The sequence below is a fragment of the Rhopilema esculentum genome, chromosome 12 (genome assembly GCF_057945365.1).
Source record: "Rhopilema esculentum isolate cy_ngs chromosome 12, ASM5794536v1, whole genome shotgun sequence".
NCBI lineage: Eukaryota > Metazoa > Cnidaria > Scyphozoa > Rhizostomeae > Rhizostomatidae > Rhopilema > Rhopilema esculentum.
The window spans coordinates 5,647,390-5,669,069 of record NC_142826.1 but is presented as its reverse complement, the minus strand read 5'-3'; the positions used below and the strand labels follow the sequence as shown (position 1 = coordinate 5,669,069).

Genomic DNA, 21,680 nt, shown 5'->3' with positions numbered 1-21,680 from the left:
GTGGCTGAAACTGCTCCTCAGTTGGATGGCCTCTCTCTCACTGCGCAACGCAACAACCCAGCCTTAAACCAGCCTCTTTTTCGTTGCCTTCGTACAAATTGCCACAGTGCCCTCCGCACGTCATGCCAACGCACAATAAAACAATTTAAGCACTAAAACGTGAGTATTCTCATATTTCCATTTCAAGTATTAGATTTAAGTTCTACAAGTACTACTGCTGTTGGAAATGTTAACAGTCTCTCTTTGTAGGAACCCAACCCGGTACGCCGGACGGTGTGAGTTTAAAAATTCCTTAGTTTGTTTGTTGGTTTTTTACTTTGCAGCTAATCCCTAAATTTGTTTGCACCAGACAACTGTAAATTTGAAAATCTAAGAAGAGTAAAAATTGACAAATAATAAATAGAATTTGAAGAAATCCCCTTTTATGCCTGGCTGCATTACGAGGCAATCAGTCAAGAAGACAATAAATTTCTAAGTCAAAAATTATAAATTATTCAGTTGCTATGGAACGATTTTAAAACAAAGGGCGGTATATAGAATGGAATTTCTGAGACTCATGTCGTTTAGTGGCGATGTGGCACTAAAGCAGAATTTTATAGCAAGGTTTGTTCAGAACCCGCAGGTTTCAAAGTTAGATATCTAAGCTCTCATATAATCTATTTTATTGTTATATTTGCCTCAGACAGCTTACTTATTTTTATATGCATTTTATGCCACGAAACCGCTGAAGTTATCAAACTTTGAAATGCAACCCTACCAGCAGAATTAAAAATGATAAATAATAAAGTTTTGACTATGTCATTAGACAGGATTTTTCTATCATGGTATTACAATCAAATATTTTCACTGCTATTATATAGTTAAGTATTAAATTGTAATTAACTTTTTAATGCTGAGAAAAGGATTTATTTGAGGTAAATGTTGGATAGTATTTAGCATAACAAGAATTAGGCAGTGTTGTGTGTGATTATTTGATGCCGTTCGTTCACTAATAAAACCATCTATCAATTATGTTTCCTTTCCAACCATTGTTGTGTCCAACCATTATTTTACATGCAGAGAACACGAAGCCAGGAAATAACGATATGACTACTGCGTGTCTTGCTTCTAACTGAACTCTGAACTGAACTTACTTACAAGTTAACATACTTATTTACAGAAATGAATATCTAAAATTAACACTTGAATGATGTGAGAAAAACAAAAGATAGGAAGGGCGAGTAAAGGTGATGAGTAAATTGAATATCGTGGCAGAGATTAAGTAAACAATACGGATTAGCAAATGTGTGATATGAGAGTGACATAGAGGATGCCTGTGCTGTGATGTGAGAATGTGAGGGAATGTGACGGAATGAATGAGAAGAAAAAATTAATGTAAACAGGCCTAAGTAGAGTCACTGCAAATATATTACTGCTTTATAAGTAATTACTAGATCAGCTCTACATCTTTCTGAAACTTATCAAACAACATCATGGTAGTTCCTTTTATAATATTGATATACTTATTCTTATCAGATTAAGCTCAAAATGGCTTTTTCAAAGTTACACAACTGTGCATCAGTGTTGATCACTTTTGCACCTGGACTAATGGCTGCCATATTTTATGGATTCACCTCTGGATCGATGTCATTTATTAACAAGGTTTTAACTTGCTTTTGTGTACCCATTTTATTTATGAATAACATTTTGTATAAATAGATTTGTTTATGAAGAGTATGAAGATGTTTTTCATAATGCATAGGCCATATTGTATAGAAAATTCTACAAAGGAATTACCTCCCCCTCCATTTGTTGGGTCTATGACAGGGGATCACTTTAATTAGACTGTTTCACACTGGAAAAAATAACCATATAATTATGTAATTCAAAATTCCAATTTTTTCATGGAATACAATTTTAATATTTGCCAGCATTATGGGGGTATTGCCAGATGTGTACAGGCCTCAGCTGAGTTTTCTCTGAACATTCACAATCAAAACAAAAACTGTCTTCTATCTTGTTAGATGAATTATTTAACATAAAGTAACCTATAAGCCAGCTCCCCAAATAGGTTCAACAACCATTTTGGCAGTTCAATCAGGAACCCTTTAGGAGTTGAAAAAAGTGACTATTTTATTTTAAACCAGTATGGATGGTATTAAAAATTCCCATTTCTATCATGTAGTTATGCAAAAAGTAATGGAAATAAATTGTTTTTTTCTATGCAGTATGTTCTATCATCATTTGGTTATAAATATGTTGATGTGTTAATGCTGGCCCAATTAGTGATAACATCAACAGTGCTGGAAATATGTCGATTGTGCAACTTCTGTGATATACCCGCTTGGAGCATAGAGAGGTGGGTTTTATAATTGTCTTTTTAGCAAAACACTATTTGAATAAGGATTTTTGGAATAGAACTGCCTTTTTGAAATAGAACTGTCTTTTTCTGAAGCTTTAAATGCTTTATTTTTGAAGCATTAATTGTATAAATTAGTAAGTAAAGATTTATATTTGTGCACACCATCACCTGTCAAAGCCATTTGAAGAGTCCTCAATTATACAGAGAGTAACACTCATATAAAACGTGCTTCTGTCACTTCGGTGTTACATCATAATAACCTCATAATTAAACAGCCTCGTTTAGAACATTACATTCCTCCCCTAATTACAAAACAAAACATAACATAACATAATTGATAAAGTATAGCATAACATAACATGGTTCTATTGTGTCTGTTGTATTGTTGGATTAAAACTCAGTCTGAAAGTTTTCATCTCTGTATCTAGCAGGAGGTTGTCTTATTCTCACCGGTCTCTCTATTGGCACTTCATTTGGTGGAATGACATTTTCTTCTCTTTCATCAGTGTCAGGTGAAAGTGGCTGTGTGGTATAATCTCCTTCGCACCTTGACTTGTTCTCATCCAGCCTTTGGAGCTTCTTGAAAAATGTAATATGTCTTGTGATGGTTCTTGTGGCATTTCTGGCTGTAACTAAACTGCCTTTCCTCTTCACAACAATCATCGGCTCGTTGTTGAAAGGTGTGGTTTTCTTGTTGAGCTTCGCTTGTCGACACAGAACTGTGTCCCCTACTTTAATATCTAGTTCTTTTACATAACTCTTGCTGTCTGCGTTCTGCTTCATTGTTTCTTTGCTCCTAGCATCCTTTGTACGCACCTCTCTGTCATAAAGCAATATTTTCTTACTGGTAGGTGTTGGAAGACGCGTCTTATACCTTCGTCCATTGAAAAGGAGACTGGCTGGAGAATGCTTTGTCATTGTGTGTGGAGTAGCTCTGTAGGCCCTCAGGTATTTCTGTAATTCCTGTCTCCAGTTTAGACGCTCTTCTGTGGAGGAGCGAATGATTTTTCCTAGGTTTTTCATAAAATTTTCGGCCATGCCATTCGCCCATGGTGCATATGGTATTTTCTTTTTGTGCTCAAAACCCATGTATCTTGCATACCATTTGAATTCCTCACTGCTATATGGTGGCCCATTGTCACTTGCTATTTCATCTGGGATTCCTAATGTTGAGAGAATTTTGTCCATTGCTGGTATGACTGCTGTACCAGAAGTTGAACGCACGATTTCGACCATAGGAAATCTGGAGTACAGGCATTGTACAACCAGCAGGTATTCACCAGTGTCTAATGGACCATATAGGTCTGTTGCAAGTTTAGACCATGGTTCTGTGGGTAGTTCTGTTGGCTTGAGTGGCTCTTGCTGATGAATATCTGTATTTGCCTGGCATGCCATGCATTGTGCAATTTCTGTTTCAACCCTCTTATCTAATCCCGGAAACCACAAATGCATGCGTAAGTATTGCTTTGTTCTCACAACCCCTTGATGTCCCTCATGAGCAAGGGTGGTCACAGACTGCCAAAGGCTGGCAGGAACAACAATTCTGCAACCTCTGAGCACTAGGCCATCCACTACTGATAGCTCTGGAAATATATGTGTATATGAAGCCAATTTCCTTTTCTGTTCTTTGCTGATGTATCCCTGTGAGATCATTTCTTTGAGAACTGTCAATGTTTCATCCTCTAGTGTAGCTTTCAACATGTGTTCTTTTGTTACAGCTTTGGGAAGGTTGGCTCGGACAACTGCATCAATGTATAGCATATCCTCTTCTATGGATTTCTTTGTTACGGTACACACATCAGCTAAGACAACTGGATGCCGGGAAAGGTAATCAGCTGGATTTGTCTTCCCCGGCTCGTGAATTAGTGTGTAGCTATAATCTTGCAGCTTCAACTTGTCCCGCAGGATTCGTGCCGGAAGTTCTGCCTTGTACTGGTTGTACAAGGGTAACAAAGGCTTGTGATCTGTGCTTGCAATGAAATTTTGAAGGCCATGTAGATAGATATGGTTTCTCTGCATGGCGAATGCTAGTGCAGCACTCTCAAGTTCAATTTGTGAGTAGCGACTCTCAGTGTCTGTTGTCGCTCTGCTGTCGTATCTGATTACTTTGTATTGTTGTGTTTGGGGCTCAAGTTGTGTCAAGATGCTAGAAAGGCCATATTTGGAGCCATCTACAATGAGCTTTGTTTCTCGTGTTGGGTCAAAGTATGCCATTGTGGTGTCTTGTGAGAGGGCCTCTTTAATTGACTGAAAAGCTTTTTGACAATCATTGGTCCAGTTGAAAGTAACATTCTTTCTAGTGAGCAACCGCAACGGGGTTGTAAGAGCAGAGTAGTTGCGAATAAAATGAGCACTGAAATTAGCCATTCCCAAGAAGGATCGAACTTCAGCTGCAGATGCGGGTGGTTGGGCATCATGTAGAGCCTGTACTTTGTCAGGTGATGGTGACATTCCTGCTGATGAGAAAGTCATGCCAAAAAACTTGATTTCTGGTTGATTAAAACTGCACTTTGACATGCCAAGAGTTAGACCGCAGTCATCAAGGCGCTGTAATACTTGCATAAGTGCTCGATCATGTTCTTTCTGAGATTTTCCAAACACGATAATGTCATCATAGATGTTTTCAACATGTTCAATATCCACCAGCGTTTGACGAATTTCCTCATTGAAAATCTCAGCAGCTGAATTGGTGCCAAAATTTAACCTTTTGAAACGCCTCAGGCCTTGATGGGTGTAGAACGTTGTCATGTATCTGCTTTCTGGGCTCAGCTCGAACTGCATGTAGCCTTGACGCATGTCTAGTTTTGTGAAATGCTTGGCTCCATTTAATTTGTATCGCAGTTCTTCCAATGTGGGGATGACATGACGTGTGCGCCGGATGGCAGTGTTAGCTGTGGTCATATCAAGGCTCATTCGCAACTGGGATGGATCAGCTTTTGGTGTCAACACGACATTTGAAACCCACTCTGTTGGTCCATACACTGGCTCGATGATGTCTGCATCTTCCAATTCTTTGAGAATGGCTTCAAATTGCTCCCTCTTTGCAAAGGGTATTCGGCGCTGTGGTTGAATTTTTGGAGGTACTGACTTGTCCACGGACAACTTCACAACTCTGTATCGATGTTTGCCAATACCTTCAAACACCCCAGGGTACTGATCAACGATGGCCTTAACTCTGTCTGTTGCATCTTGCTTATGTTTGTAGATATTGTCCAGCCGCTGTTCGGAAGACTTTTTAGAGGTGAGATGCTCTGCCATAGCTGAATATGACATGTGTTGAGTGACGTGAGTGGTGGCCTTGGCACTCTTGTTTCCCTGTTTTCTTTCCTGCAGCACATGGTGCATGTCTTGCATGTCTGCGGTTAACTCTTTCACAGTGATGCTAAGCAGACTCAGATCAAAAGCAGTGTACTTTCCAATGAGAGGTTTTTGTCCTGATCCTGGAACAACATACACGGTTGCAATGGCCTGCTTTCCATTGGCTGTTAGCTGTGTCTGGAAGGATCCTTTTACCGGAATGGGTGGAGAGTTGTACGGCTTGAGCTTGACTTGTGTTCTTCTAAGTTTTGGTTTAGGGTGCAGCTGGTGGTAGAGGCTTTCATCAATGATATTTGCATCTGCACCTGTATCAATTTGCATTCTCAATTTTGTGCCCCCATCAAACTTCACCTGCACCATGGTATCCGGATATCGTTTCTTGCTCTGGATAGCATGAACTGGTGTAGTGACTGCATCCAGCTTGAGAACAGTTGGTCCTTCCACAAAATTGTTGTAGATATAACTGTCTTGCTCTGGATTTTCATCAAATTTTTCTTCTGTGTCAACCGTTTTGACTGGCTTTGTTGATTTTCTTGACTCACAAACACTAGCAAAATGATTTTTTTTATTGCAGCTCTTACAGGTTGTACCCATGGCCTTGCATTTCCCTTTGTGTGGTGTTCGCTCTCCACAATAGCGGCAGATCTCAATGGTTTTCCCTTTAGACTTGTATAGATGTTCTGCCTTAGGGTGCTTTCCTTGTACAGCATAGACAGGTGTTGGTGTGGCTGTAGCCTCCATATTGTGTTGCTTCATGAAGGCAATTTCTCTATTGGTAAGCTCAATAGAGCGAGCAGTAGCTAGGACCTTCTTTAAGTCCATATCTTGAGCAATTATCTCCCTTTGTAATTTTTCGGAGTGAGTGTGCAGTGTCATCACCAGTGTGATTGCAGAATTTAAATCCATCTCATTAAATTCACAATCAGCACCTTTGATCCTTAAGCGAGTCGCCCAGTGATCATGAGATTCCTCTGGGGAGGTGGGCTTGGTGCAGAAAAATTTGTAGCGCTCGGCAGCTAAATTTTTTTTTGCAGTGAAATGTGCAGTGAGAGCAGCTGTGGCGGTTGAATATTTTGCATCCGCAACTGTCAATGTTGCAAAAAGCTCCCGTAATTCAGAGCCACCAACAGCAAGCAATGCAGCCCTTCTCTTTGAAGGCCCCTCTGCAGCGTCAGTGATGCCCTCAAAATCCATCACCAGTTCTAGGTTTTCTAACCAGAGTTTCCATCGGCGTTCTTGATTGCTACCAGCATCTTGTTGCACATCTGGATTAAACTCCGTTACGCACGCTTTAAGACCCACTAGTGCAGAGGCCATGCTTGTAAGAAATTTTTTTTTTATGAAAAAAAAAATTTATAACAAATAAAAAAAACAGAATAGTGGTATATTACGGCGTTTGGGTGTGGTCCGTAGAATATACCAAAAACTTTGTAGGCACTAGTGCCGTGGTCCGCAAAATACACCTTGTCTATGCGGAATAAGCCTCGTGCGGGCAGACGTCAGGCCTAACTCAAAATGAAAAGCAAAATTAAGTCACTTTCCTGCTTGCTGCATTCATGACTCTGTCACTGCAGAAGAGCCGACTTGTGCTTGATGTTTATAAACACTTTCCATTCTCGTCGCCATATGAAGAGTCCTCAATTATACAGAGAGTAACACTCATATAAAACGTGCTTCTGTCACTTCGGTGTTACATCATAATAACCTCATAATTAAACAGCCTCGTTTAGAACATTACACCATTATTCACTTAAGTACAAAATATTTATAGCACATAAGTATAAAATGAGTTTGAAAAAATCTCAGGCTTTTTATCAGGCTGTCTTCTAAGTATGAAGCATAAAAATGAGGAAAACAAATGTTAAACTAGAATATGTTGTTAACTCTCTATATATTCTTAAAACAAACCTTATTATGTTATATGGAGATAGTTAGTTTCCATTTTCAATTTTTTCAGGGGCAAAAGCTTTTTTGTGCCAAGCATTTGCTTTGCTGCCCACACAACACTTGCCTTAGCAGCTCTCGGAAATCTGTCAATTCCAGTGTGAGTTTTCATTTTTGTATTGTAGCAATTGTAGCAATAGACAATGATTATAACTTCATTTATGATGATATAGCATCAATAGCTTTTACAACAGAACACTTTACATTTCCTGGACTGATACTTTGCTATTATTTGCTGTTCAAATACATTGGGAGTTTCAGCTTGTCATATTTCCCTACAATTTTTCATTTTATGAAAACAAATCTCTGTTTCCTGTTTAGCTTAAGTATCTTATTAAACAATTTCATCTTTGAAACATTCTCTCAACCTTAAGCTGATATTTACACATTTGTCAGTTTGGATTGGAAACTGTAAATTAGAAGTATTCGACTTGCAGCATCTGTATTTCAACATTATCTGCATCATCACTAAATTCTCTGGTGGCCCATTAGCTCTATTATGAAACTATTATGAATGGACCTTTGCACATCTAGCTCTTAGACTGAAATTTTGCACCATCTTGTTACAAAGCACTTTGTAACACTTGTTTCTCATAAAGCCAGGTCTGTTGGGTGCTATGTCAAATTTACAGTAAAGGATACTGTTTTGACTTTATTGTATACCCGGTGTCATCCAGTGTGCAAAAGTTGAATTTAGTATATTTTTTATCTTAACCTCCTGGGACCTGTTACCCCCTAGCTTAGAATTTGCCAAAAATGGATCATAGATATGGAATCTTTAAGTTGAAATTAGTCCGTGCTGAACATTTTATGTTGTTTGGGCCATCAGGCACTGAATTACCTCATTTTCAATATTTAGTTTTTCTTATAGATATCAATGGAATTTATTGCTGTAGTGAAAACATTTCACTACAGCAACAAATTCCGATCAGATCTAGAAAAATATCTAAATATTAAAATTGAAGTAACTCATGACTGAACAGTTCAAACAACATGAAGTTTTCTAAATAACCTATTTTCAAGATGATGGTTTCAAATGTAAAGTCAATTTTTGAGAAAGATCTGTAGATTATGAGTTGCAAAATTGATGACATCAACCCAGAACGTTATTGCTATATGTTGTTCTTAGAATGATACTGGGTAATTTCATTTGTAATTGGAAACAAGTTTGTGGCTGGTTTTGACATAATTTCAATTATCTCACCAGATACAATGTCCTTAGAAGAATGCTGCCACTAGCAAATCTGATGATGGCCCATTTTGTTTTAAAAAAGACACCCTCTTGGCAAATTGTGATTTCTGTACTTTTCATAGTTACTGGATGTGTTTTAACAGGTACAATACTAGCATGATTATCGATGGAATAGCCTGGCAATGTTTTTAGTAATCTGGTAATTTCCTTCCAATTTTGATGTGATTGCATTTCCTTGATAAAACATTCGGTTACCTCTCTATTAAATTGAAATTCAGGATAAGTTGCCATGTAAAATCAACATGAAAGGCACTAATCAAGTATTTTATAAAAGAGGTTTGCAGACGTAAATATCAGTACATCTGCAAGGCTAGCAGATCACTTTTTTGTTCATATTTCTCCCTTAAAAAGGATATTTTTAGGCTTCTTTTTGCTATTTGCTTAGATCACCTCTTCTTCTCACCATAACATTTTTGTATTGCAGGTTTTGGGGATGTCAAATTTGATTTTTATGCATACATCTGTGCAGTTTCAAGTGTAGTAGCACAATCAATATACCTAACATATGTACAAAAAACTGGTATAGAGTCTGGAGTTTCAGCTCTTTCAGTTTTGCATTTGAACAGCATCAACTGTATACCATTCATGCTCGCATATGCAGTTTTAAGTGGGAACATAGTCAGGGCAATTCATTTTTCTGGAAACAAGGATTCTCAGTTTGTTGTGAGTATCATTTGGAGGGCTATTATTAAAATATCTAACTCTCTACCCAGTTACGTCATGCTCATCATACATCATCAGGTATAATATATCAAGGAATAAACCTGACAATAATTTACTGTAAATTCTGTGGTCTCCTCTCAAGTTTTTCATGATGACTGAACCAAGGATATATGTCAACCTGTATGTGAATACAAACTGATATCACCCAGAAAAACCCATGTTTCTAAATCTAACTTCAGACTTCAATGGCTGTTTGGTGAATAAGAACTATTAGCTAGAAAACTGAGAGCTTTGGGATCACTTTATCAAGGTATAAATCAATTTAACAAGACAAAAATGATGCTGTAGCCATAGAAGGAACAGCTCTCAGACAAAGAAAACTTGCAGATTATACAGTGAATGCTTGCTTCTTTCATGTGATTGATCACTTTCCATTCCAAACAGATTTTAAATCAGTCAGAAGAAAGTATAAAATTAAATGATAATGCATCAGGTGATAGCCATAGAACATAGAACATTACTAGCTGTCTGAGCAGGCAAGTAATGTTTACAAACAGGTAATGCCTGAAAACAGTGACAATATATATTTACATGTGATAACATTTCTTGAGTGTAAAGTCCATTTTTACTTTCAGGCTGCTTTTCTAATTGATGTCTCTTTTGGCTGTGTCCTCAACTACTCCCTATTTTTGTGTGCAACGATGAATTCTGCCTTAACTACAAGGTAATTTCTTTCATGATTACTCAGGGATACAAGGGCAGGGCAAGAGCTTCTAGCCTCAGTAGCATAATATTTTCATATGAATTTCTAATAACATATCAACCTCATTTAAAGGGCCTCATGGTGCTGTGCGATTGGTTGCTTGTAAAGTAACCTTCCTACAGACTACGGACGCAAAAAAGAAAGATAAGTAGAGAAGAGACATCTACTTATCATCTTCCTGCCCAGCTTCATAGAGAAAATACACATGCTTTTGTACAGCAGCAACAGAAACTTGAAGCTTGAATACCATGATTTTCTGAAAACCCAAAGACCAAAATTTTTAATTGATTAAATTATGGTGTCCTGGAAGATCTTTGTCAGTAAACCAAGTCATGATTTAACACATTTGCTCATTAGAATATCAATTATTTAAGCTAACACAATTGCTTCGCCAACCTCATTTACTTGTAGGGGAACCTGGGCTAAAATCTTCTAAAATCGAAGGTTTTTCTAATGTAATCATTTTTTTATTTACATTTTTCACACCTATGAAGCTATGTCTTTAAAATAAAATGCCTTTCATAGAAAATGCCTTTTCTGAATTGACTTTAATTTGACCCTAAGCCTTGCTGTGGGAAGTTTTTAGCCATTTTAAAAGTTGAGAACTTTACAGCAAGACAGTATGAGATGTTGTCAGCCTTTTTGCTTTCTCTGATATTGAAAAATTAAAAGTCTTCTTTCCAAAAAGCCTATAATCAAGGACAAAAAAGTTGAAACTTTTCATGAGAAGTTAATGTTTTCTCTTTCATTTCAAAAATTACTTTTCCCCGTTTCCCGATTTAATATTGAATGCATGTTTTTGAAGCACAGATGATAGAACTACTAATCCAATATTGATTCGGTGAGGAAAGAAGGATTCGAATTTACTGGGGCAACGTAAAATAGCAAATTGCACTAACTGGATTGTGTTTCAACAATTTTATCTAAGACTGTAGCTCGACAGGCTTAAGATGTAACGATGCGAGAATCTGACGTAAGATAGAAAATATTTTTGATTTCTTACGGATAGTAGGGGTGCTTTCCTAGGTCGTTAACAACACTTGGATGTCATTGTGAAAAATTGATAGCGGGAGAAACCCTTTTTTGGGAAATTTAAGCCTTAAATTATTTCGATAAATACTATTTTTGTTATTCTTACCGATTATTCTTTGTTGTTTTCAGTTTGGTTGGCGTTGTAAAGAGCGTCTTGACAACTCTGATTGGATTCTTCACCTTTGGAGGCGTGCCTGTTTCATTCTTTACGATTATGGGCGTAGGTCTGAACACCTTTGGAGGAGCTCTGTATTCTTACGCTAAATACTTGGAAAAAAGATCAGTTCTGCGCTCAATCAGCAATTTATTTTTGCCAACCAATGCTTCGGATGTTGCAGAAAAAGGAAATGAAGTCAGCAATGAAAAAGGAACTCACGACTCTGTTTCTGTTACGATCGACGATCGAACTCGTGCCTAGTTTGAATACAGGGTTTGTTTCATCAACGTTTTTAGAATTTTATCACCTTCGAAATTCTGAGCTTCTATGAATGAATTGCTTTTTAGAATTTAGAAATAGTTTGCATATTTTGGTGGAGACGGAATGAACTAAAATAAGCAGGGAGAAAACATTTCCCATTTGTTAGTTCCCTTACCCAAAATATGATATCAGGAAATGTTAACTAAGACTAAGACGGGAAGAGTACTATTGACTAAACATAAAGGTATTTGCTATTTAGGAAGTGCCAAAAAATGTGCTATATTAGATAGAACGGTAGCGAAAGTACTAACCAGGAAGAGAGGGGAATAAAGTGCTATATTAGATAGAATGGTAGCGAAAGTACTAACCAGGAAGAGAGGGGAATATAGTGGGTTTTTAACCTCGATGAGCAGACTTAATTACGATTATTGCTGCCACTTAGCCTCCTCTATCGTTTGAACTCAACAATAAGCCTCCTTGTTAAACCTTACTTTTTTCACTATAGAAATTGTATTTAATCTGGATATTTTGCCGGCCAAAACAATATCTATCCATGGGCTTGCTTGTATTGAGTAACCTACTTTTCTAACTTAGTAGTGTTTATGCCCAAGCCTAGTTAAGAATTTTTAACATCAAGCTTATGTAATAGTCATCTTACATATTCCATTTTTCAAGCGTGGGGAGTAAGATTATATTATAACTCACAAACTTTGCAAGCGGGACTTTTGTATATGATGGAACCGTATGTTGGACAATATCATAAGTACATGTACAATATCATTAGTACAAGTATGTACAATATCATAAGTACAAGTACAATATTATTAGTGTATGTTGGAAAATATAAGCCTTGCAGACAATATATGTCTATGGCCATTAAATGGGAGTTTATTTAATAAGGGAACTTTGTAGTACGTGTATTTAGGTATTTAGGAGATGGGATCGTGTTTAACTTGTCCCTCTTAGAAACTAAAGTTTTGACAAGCTCGCAATTGTTTTGACAAGCACTTAGTTTCAAAAAAGCTGTGCTTTACAGTATTTTGAACAATTCAGTCTAGCGGAGGTGGTGTAGGGGTGCTGTGACACCCCTAAATCGCTATGAGTTGTTCAGTAAATCTTCAGTTGGTCTTAAAAATCTGGGCTTAAAAACAAATTCCAATTTTTCAGGTTTAGTGCCCAAAAATTGCTGATGATTTTTCACCTAATTAGCTCTCACAACATTTAGTGATAATTTTGACAGTGGGTCAGCAAGAGTGCCCTCCTAAAAATAGGTAAAAGGGGGCTTTGGAAGCCACACCTATAACCACACCCATAACCATACTTAGAATAGTAAATGATTGCCAACATTGAATTTGTCCTACCAAGCGCGCTAGCTCATCAAGGGGATGCTGAGCTTTCCACAATCTCTTATTTATAACAAGAAAAGCCGAACCCCCGAGCCCCCTTCCATGCCCCCCTGGGGTGGAAAACCTGTACCCGGCCTTCGTGCAGGTGACTATTTTATGAACTGAATTTTTTTTCGAATAACGTTGACAATGCTAGCAGTCTACTACAATTTGTATTCGCTGTTAGACGTACTTATGCATTGTTAGTTTTCAGATAATTATCGGGAGTGTTTTGTTTGAAATGTTATATAATTTTTTAGATAATAATAACCGACGAAGTTGCAAATAATAGTGAAATTATAATTTTGTTGTTAAGAATTATACATATTGATCCTGTTTTATTAAGTTAGGTTGGTTTTGTGAGCTTCATGCTCACAGTTAGTGTCTTACGAATAATTCATGACATATCCGCATGGTGTAATGAAGAAATAATTTTGTAAATTTGAAACTGGATATAATATTTTACTAAGTTTGTAATTGAATACATATTAGTTGGGATTGCATACATATGAAAGAAGATAAGAAGATAAAGCAGGCAACTTTTCTACATCACTTCGTTACTACCGAATACCAAAAAATGCTCTTTACTAAATCAAGGCAAAGTTTATGAAGAACACAAGAATATCAGGGGTGTCGTACCTATTATTTTCTTGAATAAATTACCAGTTTTTCCTGGCATCCGTTAAACAAGAAAATTGTGATTAAAGAAGAATTTCGTTTAGTTTTCGAGTTGTATCAATCTTTTACCTTCCCTGGCCGCCCTCAACTTTCACCTTCAGGAAAACAAAATAATTTTTACTTTAACTTGTTTGCCTAAATTTTAATCCTACCGTAAAATCAATGGATCTGAGACTTAAACTACTAGCACTTTTATCAGCAACTCTGAAATATGAAAATTTTCTCAGGTCTACAATAATGTCAATAACCTTGCATATTAACACAGGTTAATTTGTTTAGTAATTTATGTAACCGATATCAATCAAAGACCTGTACTTTACATGATAAAAGTTAAAAATTACAAGAATAGAATTTAAAAAGTTACAATAAAAGATATAAAATTTTACAAGAAAAAAATTATATTTGACACATGGTTAAAAATTCAGGTTTGCTTTAAATTTCAAGTCTTTGCCAAATCTATTGAATTTCTATGAAAAAAATAGTTGAGGCAGACAGCTAAGGGGATTAAAAAACTTTTCAAAACAAACTTTGTTTGACACTTGTATGTTAATAATCTACTAACAGAACAAAGTATTGTATAAACTTGTGATTAACATCGCAGAAACGCCTCAAGCACCTGGCGCTAACATGGAAATTTTATTTTGTCCACTGTTATACTCTTAATATTACGGTCTCTATCGTTTTCTTTTTTTCTGTCTTGGTTTCCTGCAATCAGCTTCTGACAAATTTCTTATTTTTCAATGATCTTCTTCAATAATCAATCTACAACTACTTATTCCTCCTCTGCTTCGACACATCAGGGACTATCAGGGTTCCAGACAAAAAAGGGCCGGACGACAAAAGACAAAAGACGACCATGCAAGCTTTTGCAAGACAAAATAGCTTCTCGGTAGATTCTTTTTGTTTTGAATTTTCGAGTTCGTTTTTACGACGTCCCAAGGATCAATAAATACAAGGGAGCTAAGTGAAGATAGAAAAGATGCTCAATTCACAAAAAAGATGGGATTAAAGCCCAAGGGGATGCTCCCATTAAGGTCTGACAAATGGGGTCCAGTCGATTTGAAGGTCTTACCAAATGGCTACCAAATGGTCCAGTTTCGATAACAACACGACGACTTAGTTAAGCTTGCAATGCATTATAGACAATGAACAAGATTCTATCTTTCCTGAATCAACAGAAATCAATGGCGAATAAATTTGTGAAAAAAGGACCAGGCGCGCAAAAAGAAATGGATGCTACCAAGGAAATAATTTCCATCCTTGTGCTACCATTTGAGGGTAATTTTTTAATATTTTAGCTTTAGCTCTCTTTGACCCTGATTGGACCCCCTATTAGGCCATGATGTGAGTCCCCCGGGGATTAAAGAAGTTTTACTTCAAAGGGGAATGGAAAAATCATTATTTGTTAGGTGTTTGGCTTTTCAATTTTATCAAAGAAAGGAGTAGAGGGAGTAGCAACTCTGTTTTCTAATGAACTCCGATATATGCGGCATATAAGAATTATCATGCTAGTGAAGTTATTATCAAAAGCTATGCAAAGAACAAATAATTGTACAGGCTATATGAAAGCTGTTTGACCGGAACTTAGTCTAATCTAAACTTTTATTAAGAGAAGCTCTAAAGCAAGTTTCTTGCAAAAATAATCTTGACTTCATTTTTTTCCGTGAAGGAGATACGTAAACATTAAAAAGATCTTGAAGAGTGTTACAAAGACCAAACTAGTTTCGTCCCAGAAGTTTTCTTATCAGAAGTCCGTTTTTAACGGTTTAAGATAGTTAGTTGTTTGGCTTTTGGTCCAGTGTTCTTCTTTGAATTTCTTTTGCAAAGCAAATCATCAATTTTCCGAAATTTCAAATCTGTGAATATTCGCCACCTCCTAGTTATGACATAATCGGTTCTAGACCCCATTTTCGGCCATTGTACGCGACTTCCCGGCATTCATGCGGAGAATGCACGTTGTGTAGTCCTTTCGATCATAGAACAGTTTCCAAGATGGTGCACTCAGCTGTGTGGAATAGTCACCCCAAAAATTATGGACCAGGATCTAGAAAATGGTAATATATTGTAACCTTTACCAAGTTCCATAGTTGATTTATCATATTTTGCAGCTCTTGTCAGTAGATCTTCCCTCAAAATTTGTTTTTTAAACATCGGTTAGAGGGCCTAGTCAAACGGAGAGCGAGCTATGGAAGGCATGAAAATACGAACAGACGCATGAACAATTATATATTTTGTCTCTCTGTTTATTTTTTCCTTGTAGAACATCATGGTGGGATCGTTTAGAAATCAAATGGAAACTTTAAGTGACAAAGTTTGTCAGAAAATTAAGAGTCATAGCGCTACAAATATATTTTCAAGTTTTATAACGGGGTTTAAATAAACTTAAACCAGAATTCATTCAACAGTAATTTAACACAGCATACTAGATAACATAAGAAGTTCAGTTTCAGCTCAGTTTCAGTCCACTATTCGAAGTATATTAGTTCCTTTACTACAGTAAAACAAACATATACAACTTAAGTACAAATACAGTTATAAAGTAAAACTATGAAGCACCACCATAGTAGATATGGTAAAAATTTTGTGCCTGACTTTGATAGCATGATTTATTGGGAGCAATTATAGGCAACAAATTTACCTAAACAACAAATAATACATGCATCTTGAATATCAATTGGTAAAATTGTTTAATATAGAAAAGCAAATACTAGTTTAAAAAATGTTGACTTGGAGTTCACATCTATATTTTCCACATCTATAAGAAACACATTTAATTAAAAAAGTAGAAAACCACTATATTTGTAATCTACAGAAAATTGAGAGAGGCATGGTTTAGCTCAGTGGTCTTTGTTATTATTGTCTGAACATTTTACTTAAATTCTTTTAAGAATCATTGTGTGTTTCTGGAAAGGAATTTATTTGGTTATTGGCAAATTTTAAAGTGTCCTTTCTTCTTGATTTCAGTACCTAAAAATTTGTTTTTGGATATTTATTTCTCTAAACATAACTCTGGAGTATATACCAAATTCATGAGATCAAAGGCAGCTGGAAGCAAAAATAGACTGTTACCAGCACTCCGAATACATCTGACAGAGTATGGTCTGATTTTGGCAGCAATTTGAAATCAGCTGTCTATTTATTAAGCAAAAACATGGGATTCTTAGAAGGGAGGAGGTCATCTTCGCAGCAAAAAGAGTACTAGTCACAATAGACGATGCCGATGCCAAAAAGTAATGTCTTAGTAGTGCCCTCTTTGGTTAAAAGTTAATTTATTACAGCTATTGCATAAATAATGCAATATAAAAAACTGCATGTCTTTCTCTTTAGCCGTGTGTGCTCCAACAGACATGGTCTTATCAGAAAGTATGGTTTGAACCTCTGCAGACAGTGCTTTAGAGAATATGCACCTGATATTGGTTTCAAGAAGGTAAGTTTGAAACTCGCTTTTTAGATTAAGCTCTGAAAGTTTACAATTTTGAATTCAGCACAGCTAGTCTGAAGTTCATTGCAAGAAAAGTGTCTCGTTCCTTGTTTTTCTTGTTTGACATATCTCTAAACAAATGTAGGTTCTCAGTTTTTTTTCTTGTTTTGCCCATTGATACTGTTTCACTTTAATTCTGATTATATTTCTGGAGAGGATGCATTTCAACTGCTTGGGATAAGAGTATGTCAGTGAGAAGAATACATTACACCATCATTGATGAAAACATAAACATTGTGAAAATTGTTTGTTTATCTGACGTTTAATCTTCAATTGAATTTGTAACCTTTAATTGATTAAAATCACCTATTGCAGAAATTCAAATGTTTGGATAGGGGCATATTTTGAGGGCAGGAGATTCTGAAAATTTTTAAATTCAGGGGATGGCCAACTTAGGGCTTGACAATATCATATATTCTTACTGTTGTGAACCAGGCCTACCAGAAATTATGCTGTCAGTAACTGGCATTTTTATGTTGAAGAAAAGCAATTTTAATTAACATTTGATGGAAAAGACCACTAGCACAGAGCAGGCTTTGTTAACCCCAGGATAATTTCTGTGTGTTTATTAAATGTAGTTAGGGTTATTTCATAAATGTATGCGAATTTCTTCAATGCATTAAAGGTCTGTCTCATGTTGATAAAAAAAATTTTCCATTTGTAAGACATTTGTTTGAACTATGACCATTCTGACAAATGGTCCATGTACAACAGTTATTGTTGTTTGTTCAAAAGTTCACATCCAATCATCGTTTTCATTTGATACTATTTTACATATAATAAATAAGTAATGTTTCTCAATTCAGCCAATAAAAATTGGATTGCTTAATATTTTCTAGATCAAAAACCCCCTATCATACCATTTTATTGATAATGTATGGTGGTTGAACAGTTTAAGATAAATTGCTTCCTCTATTTTTTCTTCTACAGGTGTATTTACTGGCTTTTATTTCTTCTGACTTGACAAAGTTAATATTTATTCTGAAATATGCCCAAGCATGAAAAATATAAAATTAGGTCCTTTTTCATATTATCCTGTCATGACACCTTTCTAAATAGTGAAATATGTTTGTAAGTCTCTTTCCATTAAACTAGAAAGTTTTCTTAATTGTCTTAATATTTCTTAAAACTTTTTTCCAGTTCAAGTAAAGCCACAAATCTAGAAGAAAATAACTTGAAGAAGTACCATTGACAGCCCCATCATAAAGACATTTTGTTAAGATGCACTGTCGTGACATTTTTGATGAAAATGAAGCTTCTTAAAGTGCCATAGTATGTTGTTTTCTTTTTGATGTTCCTTTGAGTTTTAAACCAACACAATTGTTGAAATCTTAACAGGTTTCTTATCATCAAAATGTTCTGCTAAAGCAGGATTTTCAGTTAATGAAAAAAGACAACATTCTCTAGAAATGAAGCATATTTTGCAGCCTAATTTCACTTGGTTCTAACATCTGTCAAAGATATTCTTTACAACTAGGATGATTGAAGAACCTCTTTGAATATGTACAATAATATCCTGGGCCGCCAAAAAGGGGGGGAAGGAGGGCAAATTGCCCCAGTTCCTCAAGGTCTAGGGGGGCTTCATAAGTAATGACTTTCATTTTAAGAATGGAAATTAATCAAACACAACAAATGTATACCTTAAAAATAGTGAAACATTTGAAGAGATTGCAGAAAAATGACTGTAAGAAAAGTTTGGAATTGCATTTTAGCTAATCTGAAATGTGTGGTCACAAAAATTTTCTGCTCGCTCCACCTGTAAGAGCCTCGCCTTTCGGCTTTGTCCCAGGGCCTCTGAAATGACTTGGCAGCCCTGATTATATCTTTTTTTCCTAATCTCTACTCCTGTCCCAGTCCCTACACCTATGTTATCATTTCTGGTTAAACAAATTGGCTTTTTCTCATTGTATTTCTTTCAGAGGGCAAGGTAGCAAAAATAAAGTTATTTAAGCTTCACAATTGGGCGATGGTTTCTTAAAGCCAACTCTTTAACATGATAAATTATGTAGAAAGGGTAATTTTAAGTTGAAAGATAAAGCTCAAATTTTTCCTTCTGCTTCGATGAAAAAGGTTCTGAGCTGCCATATTTTGAGCCTTTTTTCTTTGTTTGGAAGTTGTGCCTGAAATTTTTCATCTAGCTTTGGAAAAATCATTTGTAGAAGAATCTGGTCACTAAATATATTTTTTTTATCGACAAACAAGTGACTTACCCTTTACTTTAAAAAATTTATTCTATTGTAATTTTTTCTATTGGACCTTTTGTCACTTGACCACACCTCGCTGAACACAAAGCTACTTTTTGTAGCATTTTCAGTATGTCAATTAAGAAAGCTTAAAATAAGAACTCCAACGGGAGAATATAAAGTGCCTCAGGGATCGATTCTTGATCCACTGCTTTTCCGGATTCAGATGATTCAGAATGAACTAGTAAAGAAAGTAAATAGTTGCAATGTTAAAATGTATGCTGATGACCCTGATATATACAGTTCATCGAGATATCAAAGTCATTGAAACACTCTGTCGGCTAATGTCTTTCATAAAAGATTGCCTAGACAAAAACAGGTCGATCAAAAGAAAGGAAAAACAGAAAGTATGCTGTTCGGGACCGCTGAGTGGCTCTGCTCCCATGGCGATTTGAAAGTATCGTTCAAGGCCACATGATAGACTGCATCTTAATAGAAATATCGTGTACTTTGGTCCTTCACTAAACATGAGTGACCCAGGTGCTTAAAACGATCCTATACTGTCAAAATCCAGTCCTCAAGATATCATCATCATCATCAATTTATTTGCGGTTGGCAATGTCATAGTTCTTAAGAAAACTAATTTGCACCAACTAGACCAATTTACAAAGAAACTGAATTTGAAAAACTACCGGAGAGAGCACAGAAAACTACACGGCAAATGAAGGTAGAGAGAACAGTTTCCGTAGTATCCTAAACCAAAAATCGAAAGTTGCATGTCTAATTTTCAAATGTCGACAAGGAACAAGTATCCCAGCGTTGTCATCATGTGCAACGAAAATAAGTTGTAACACACGAAATATTAATGCTGCCCTTCGATTACCACTGCTAAGAACTGAAGCTGCAATAAAATCGTTTTTGTTGATTTCCTGCACTTTTTGTGCTTGTTAGAACAACACCGAAGAAGTTCAACGATTTAGATGATTTTTTCCTGTAGATAAAATTTTCCTTTGAAACAACTTTCCTTTAGGTGGCCTCAGGCAGTCCTGTATGGTATTAGAACTACTTTTTTATGACACTTATAATTCAAACAGGACCCTTGTTGATAACAGTACTTTCTTGTACTGTCAAGGTAATCACCGTGTGTAAACAGGTATGTTATTATGGTATTATTACTGAAATTTAGTTGTAGATGCACCAATCACGCGCTTCAAATAAGAAATTTTGGTCACGTTTTTGCATGGATTGTCACAAAGATATCACATTTTTTACCGGTTATGTCTGTAACAGAACAAATAACGCTTTTGCCTAATCCTGGTGCTAAAATCTTCCTTTCTCGATGCGTCGATATGATACAAGCAGATCTTTGCCCTGGCGTGTCGCGTCAAAAGGCTTCATGCCTTCATAGTTATTGGAACAGCGTTATTATATAAGATCAGTTTCTATTATGAATAATCCATATCATTGGTTGGATATATTATCCACTTTTTGTATATGTCAAAAGTGTAACCAGGCTCTTTGTTCAACTTTCTCTCGGTATTGTCTTCCTAATCCTAGTAGGATTGAAATGTGCTTGCGAGTCTTGACGAGAATACCTGTCTTCCTGCCAGAATTTGCAATAGCTAAATCAAGAGACAACAGAAAATCAGCTATTGCGGCTATGGTTGGTCACCCAAAACTGCAATTTTTTAAGAGCAAGATGTTTCGATTATTAATAATTTACAGGGAATCGTCAAAGAAAAATGATTTCAATAATCCCTGGTTCCCAGCATCGTTTAATCGTTTCTCACATAATCACTTGTGTAGGACTTTATTTCATTCATACTGGAACAACAGTGCTATTAACATCGGTGCGATCTGGTTATTATGCTCTTTTACTCAAGAGATGTTTTGTTAAAAGCTTTGCAAACAAGACTGCCACTTGCAGTTATTTTATTCATTGTTACGTCACTCGCTCCATTCTTCTGTTTCACACAACATGTGGTCGAGTCGGTCGCAAAAACAAATGGATGAGGAAGAAAACGAAGCATAGGGAAATCAACTTGACATATTTACTTGGTAGCTGACGCCTTATTATCGTGTGTAGCTTCGGATGTGTTGCTACAACGAGAAGATGCTGAGGAAATTTCAATGAGATGCCGAACCAGATTTCTGCATTGTTTACCGAAATGAATCTATGGATTGAAGTAGCTAGCTTGAGAAGTGAATTGGTAAGATTTCTG

General features: G+C 36.2%; 1 protein-coding gene across 2 annotated transcripts; it reads left to right on the top strand.

The window, feature by feature from the left end:
* The first annotated feature begins 34 nt into the window (after positions 1 to 34).
* Positions 35 to 18,547, top strand: LOC135681493 (uncharacterized). 2 transcript variants are annotated; one of them, XM_065195996.2, is made up of 10 exons: positions 35 to 159; positions 1,516 to 1,641; positions 2,208 to 2,338; positions 7,617 to 7,703; positions 8,811 to 8,938; positions 9,280 to 9,518; positions 10,154 to 10,242; positions 11,443 to 15,848; positions 17,122 to 17,221; positions 18,416 to 18,547. In XM_065195996.2, exons 2-8 carry the CDS (start codon positions 1,528 to 1,530, stop codon positions 11,729 to 11,731), a joined length of 1,077 nt encoding a protein of 358 aa, XP_065052068.2. In that variant the 5' UTR covers positions 35 to 159; positions 1,516 to 1,527; the 3' UTR covers positions 11,732 to 15,848; positions 17,122 to 17,221; positions 18,416 to 18,547. The 2 variants fall into 2 exon arrangements, with proteins under 2 accessions (XP_065052068.2, XP_065052070.2); XM_065195998.2 differs by lacking the exons at positions 11,443 to 15,848; positions 17,122 to 17,221; positions 18,416 to 18,547 and adding an exon at positions 10,354 to 11,429 and having other exon boundaries at positions 38 to 159.
* The last annotated feature ends 3,133 nt before the right edge of the window (positions 18,548 to 21,680 follow it).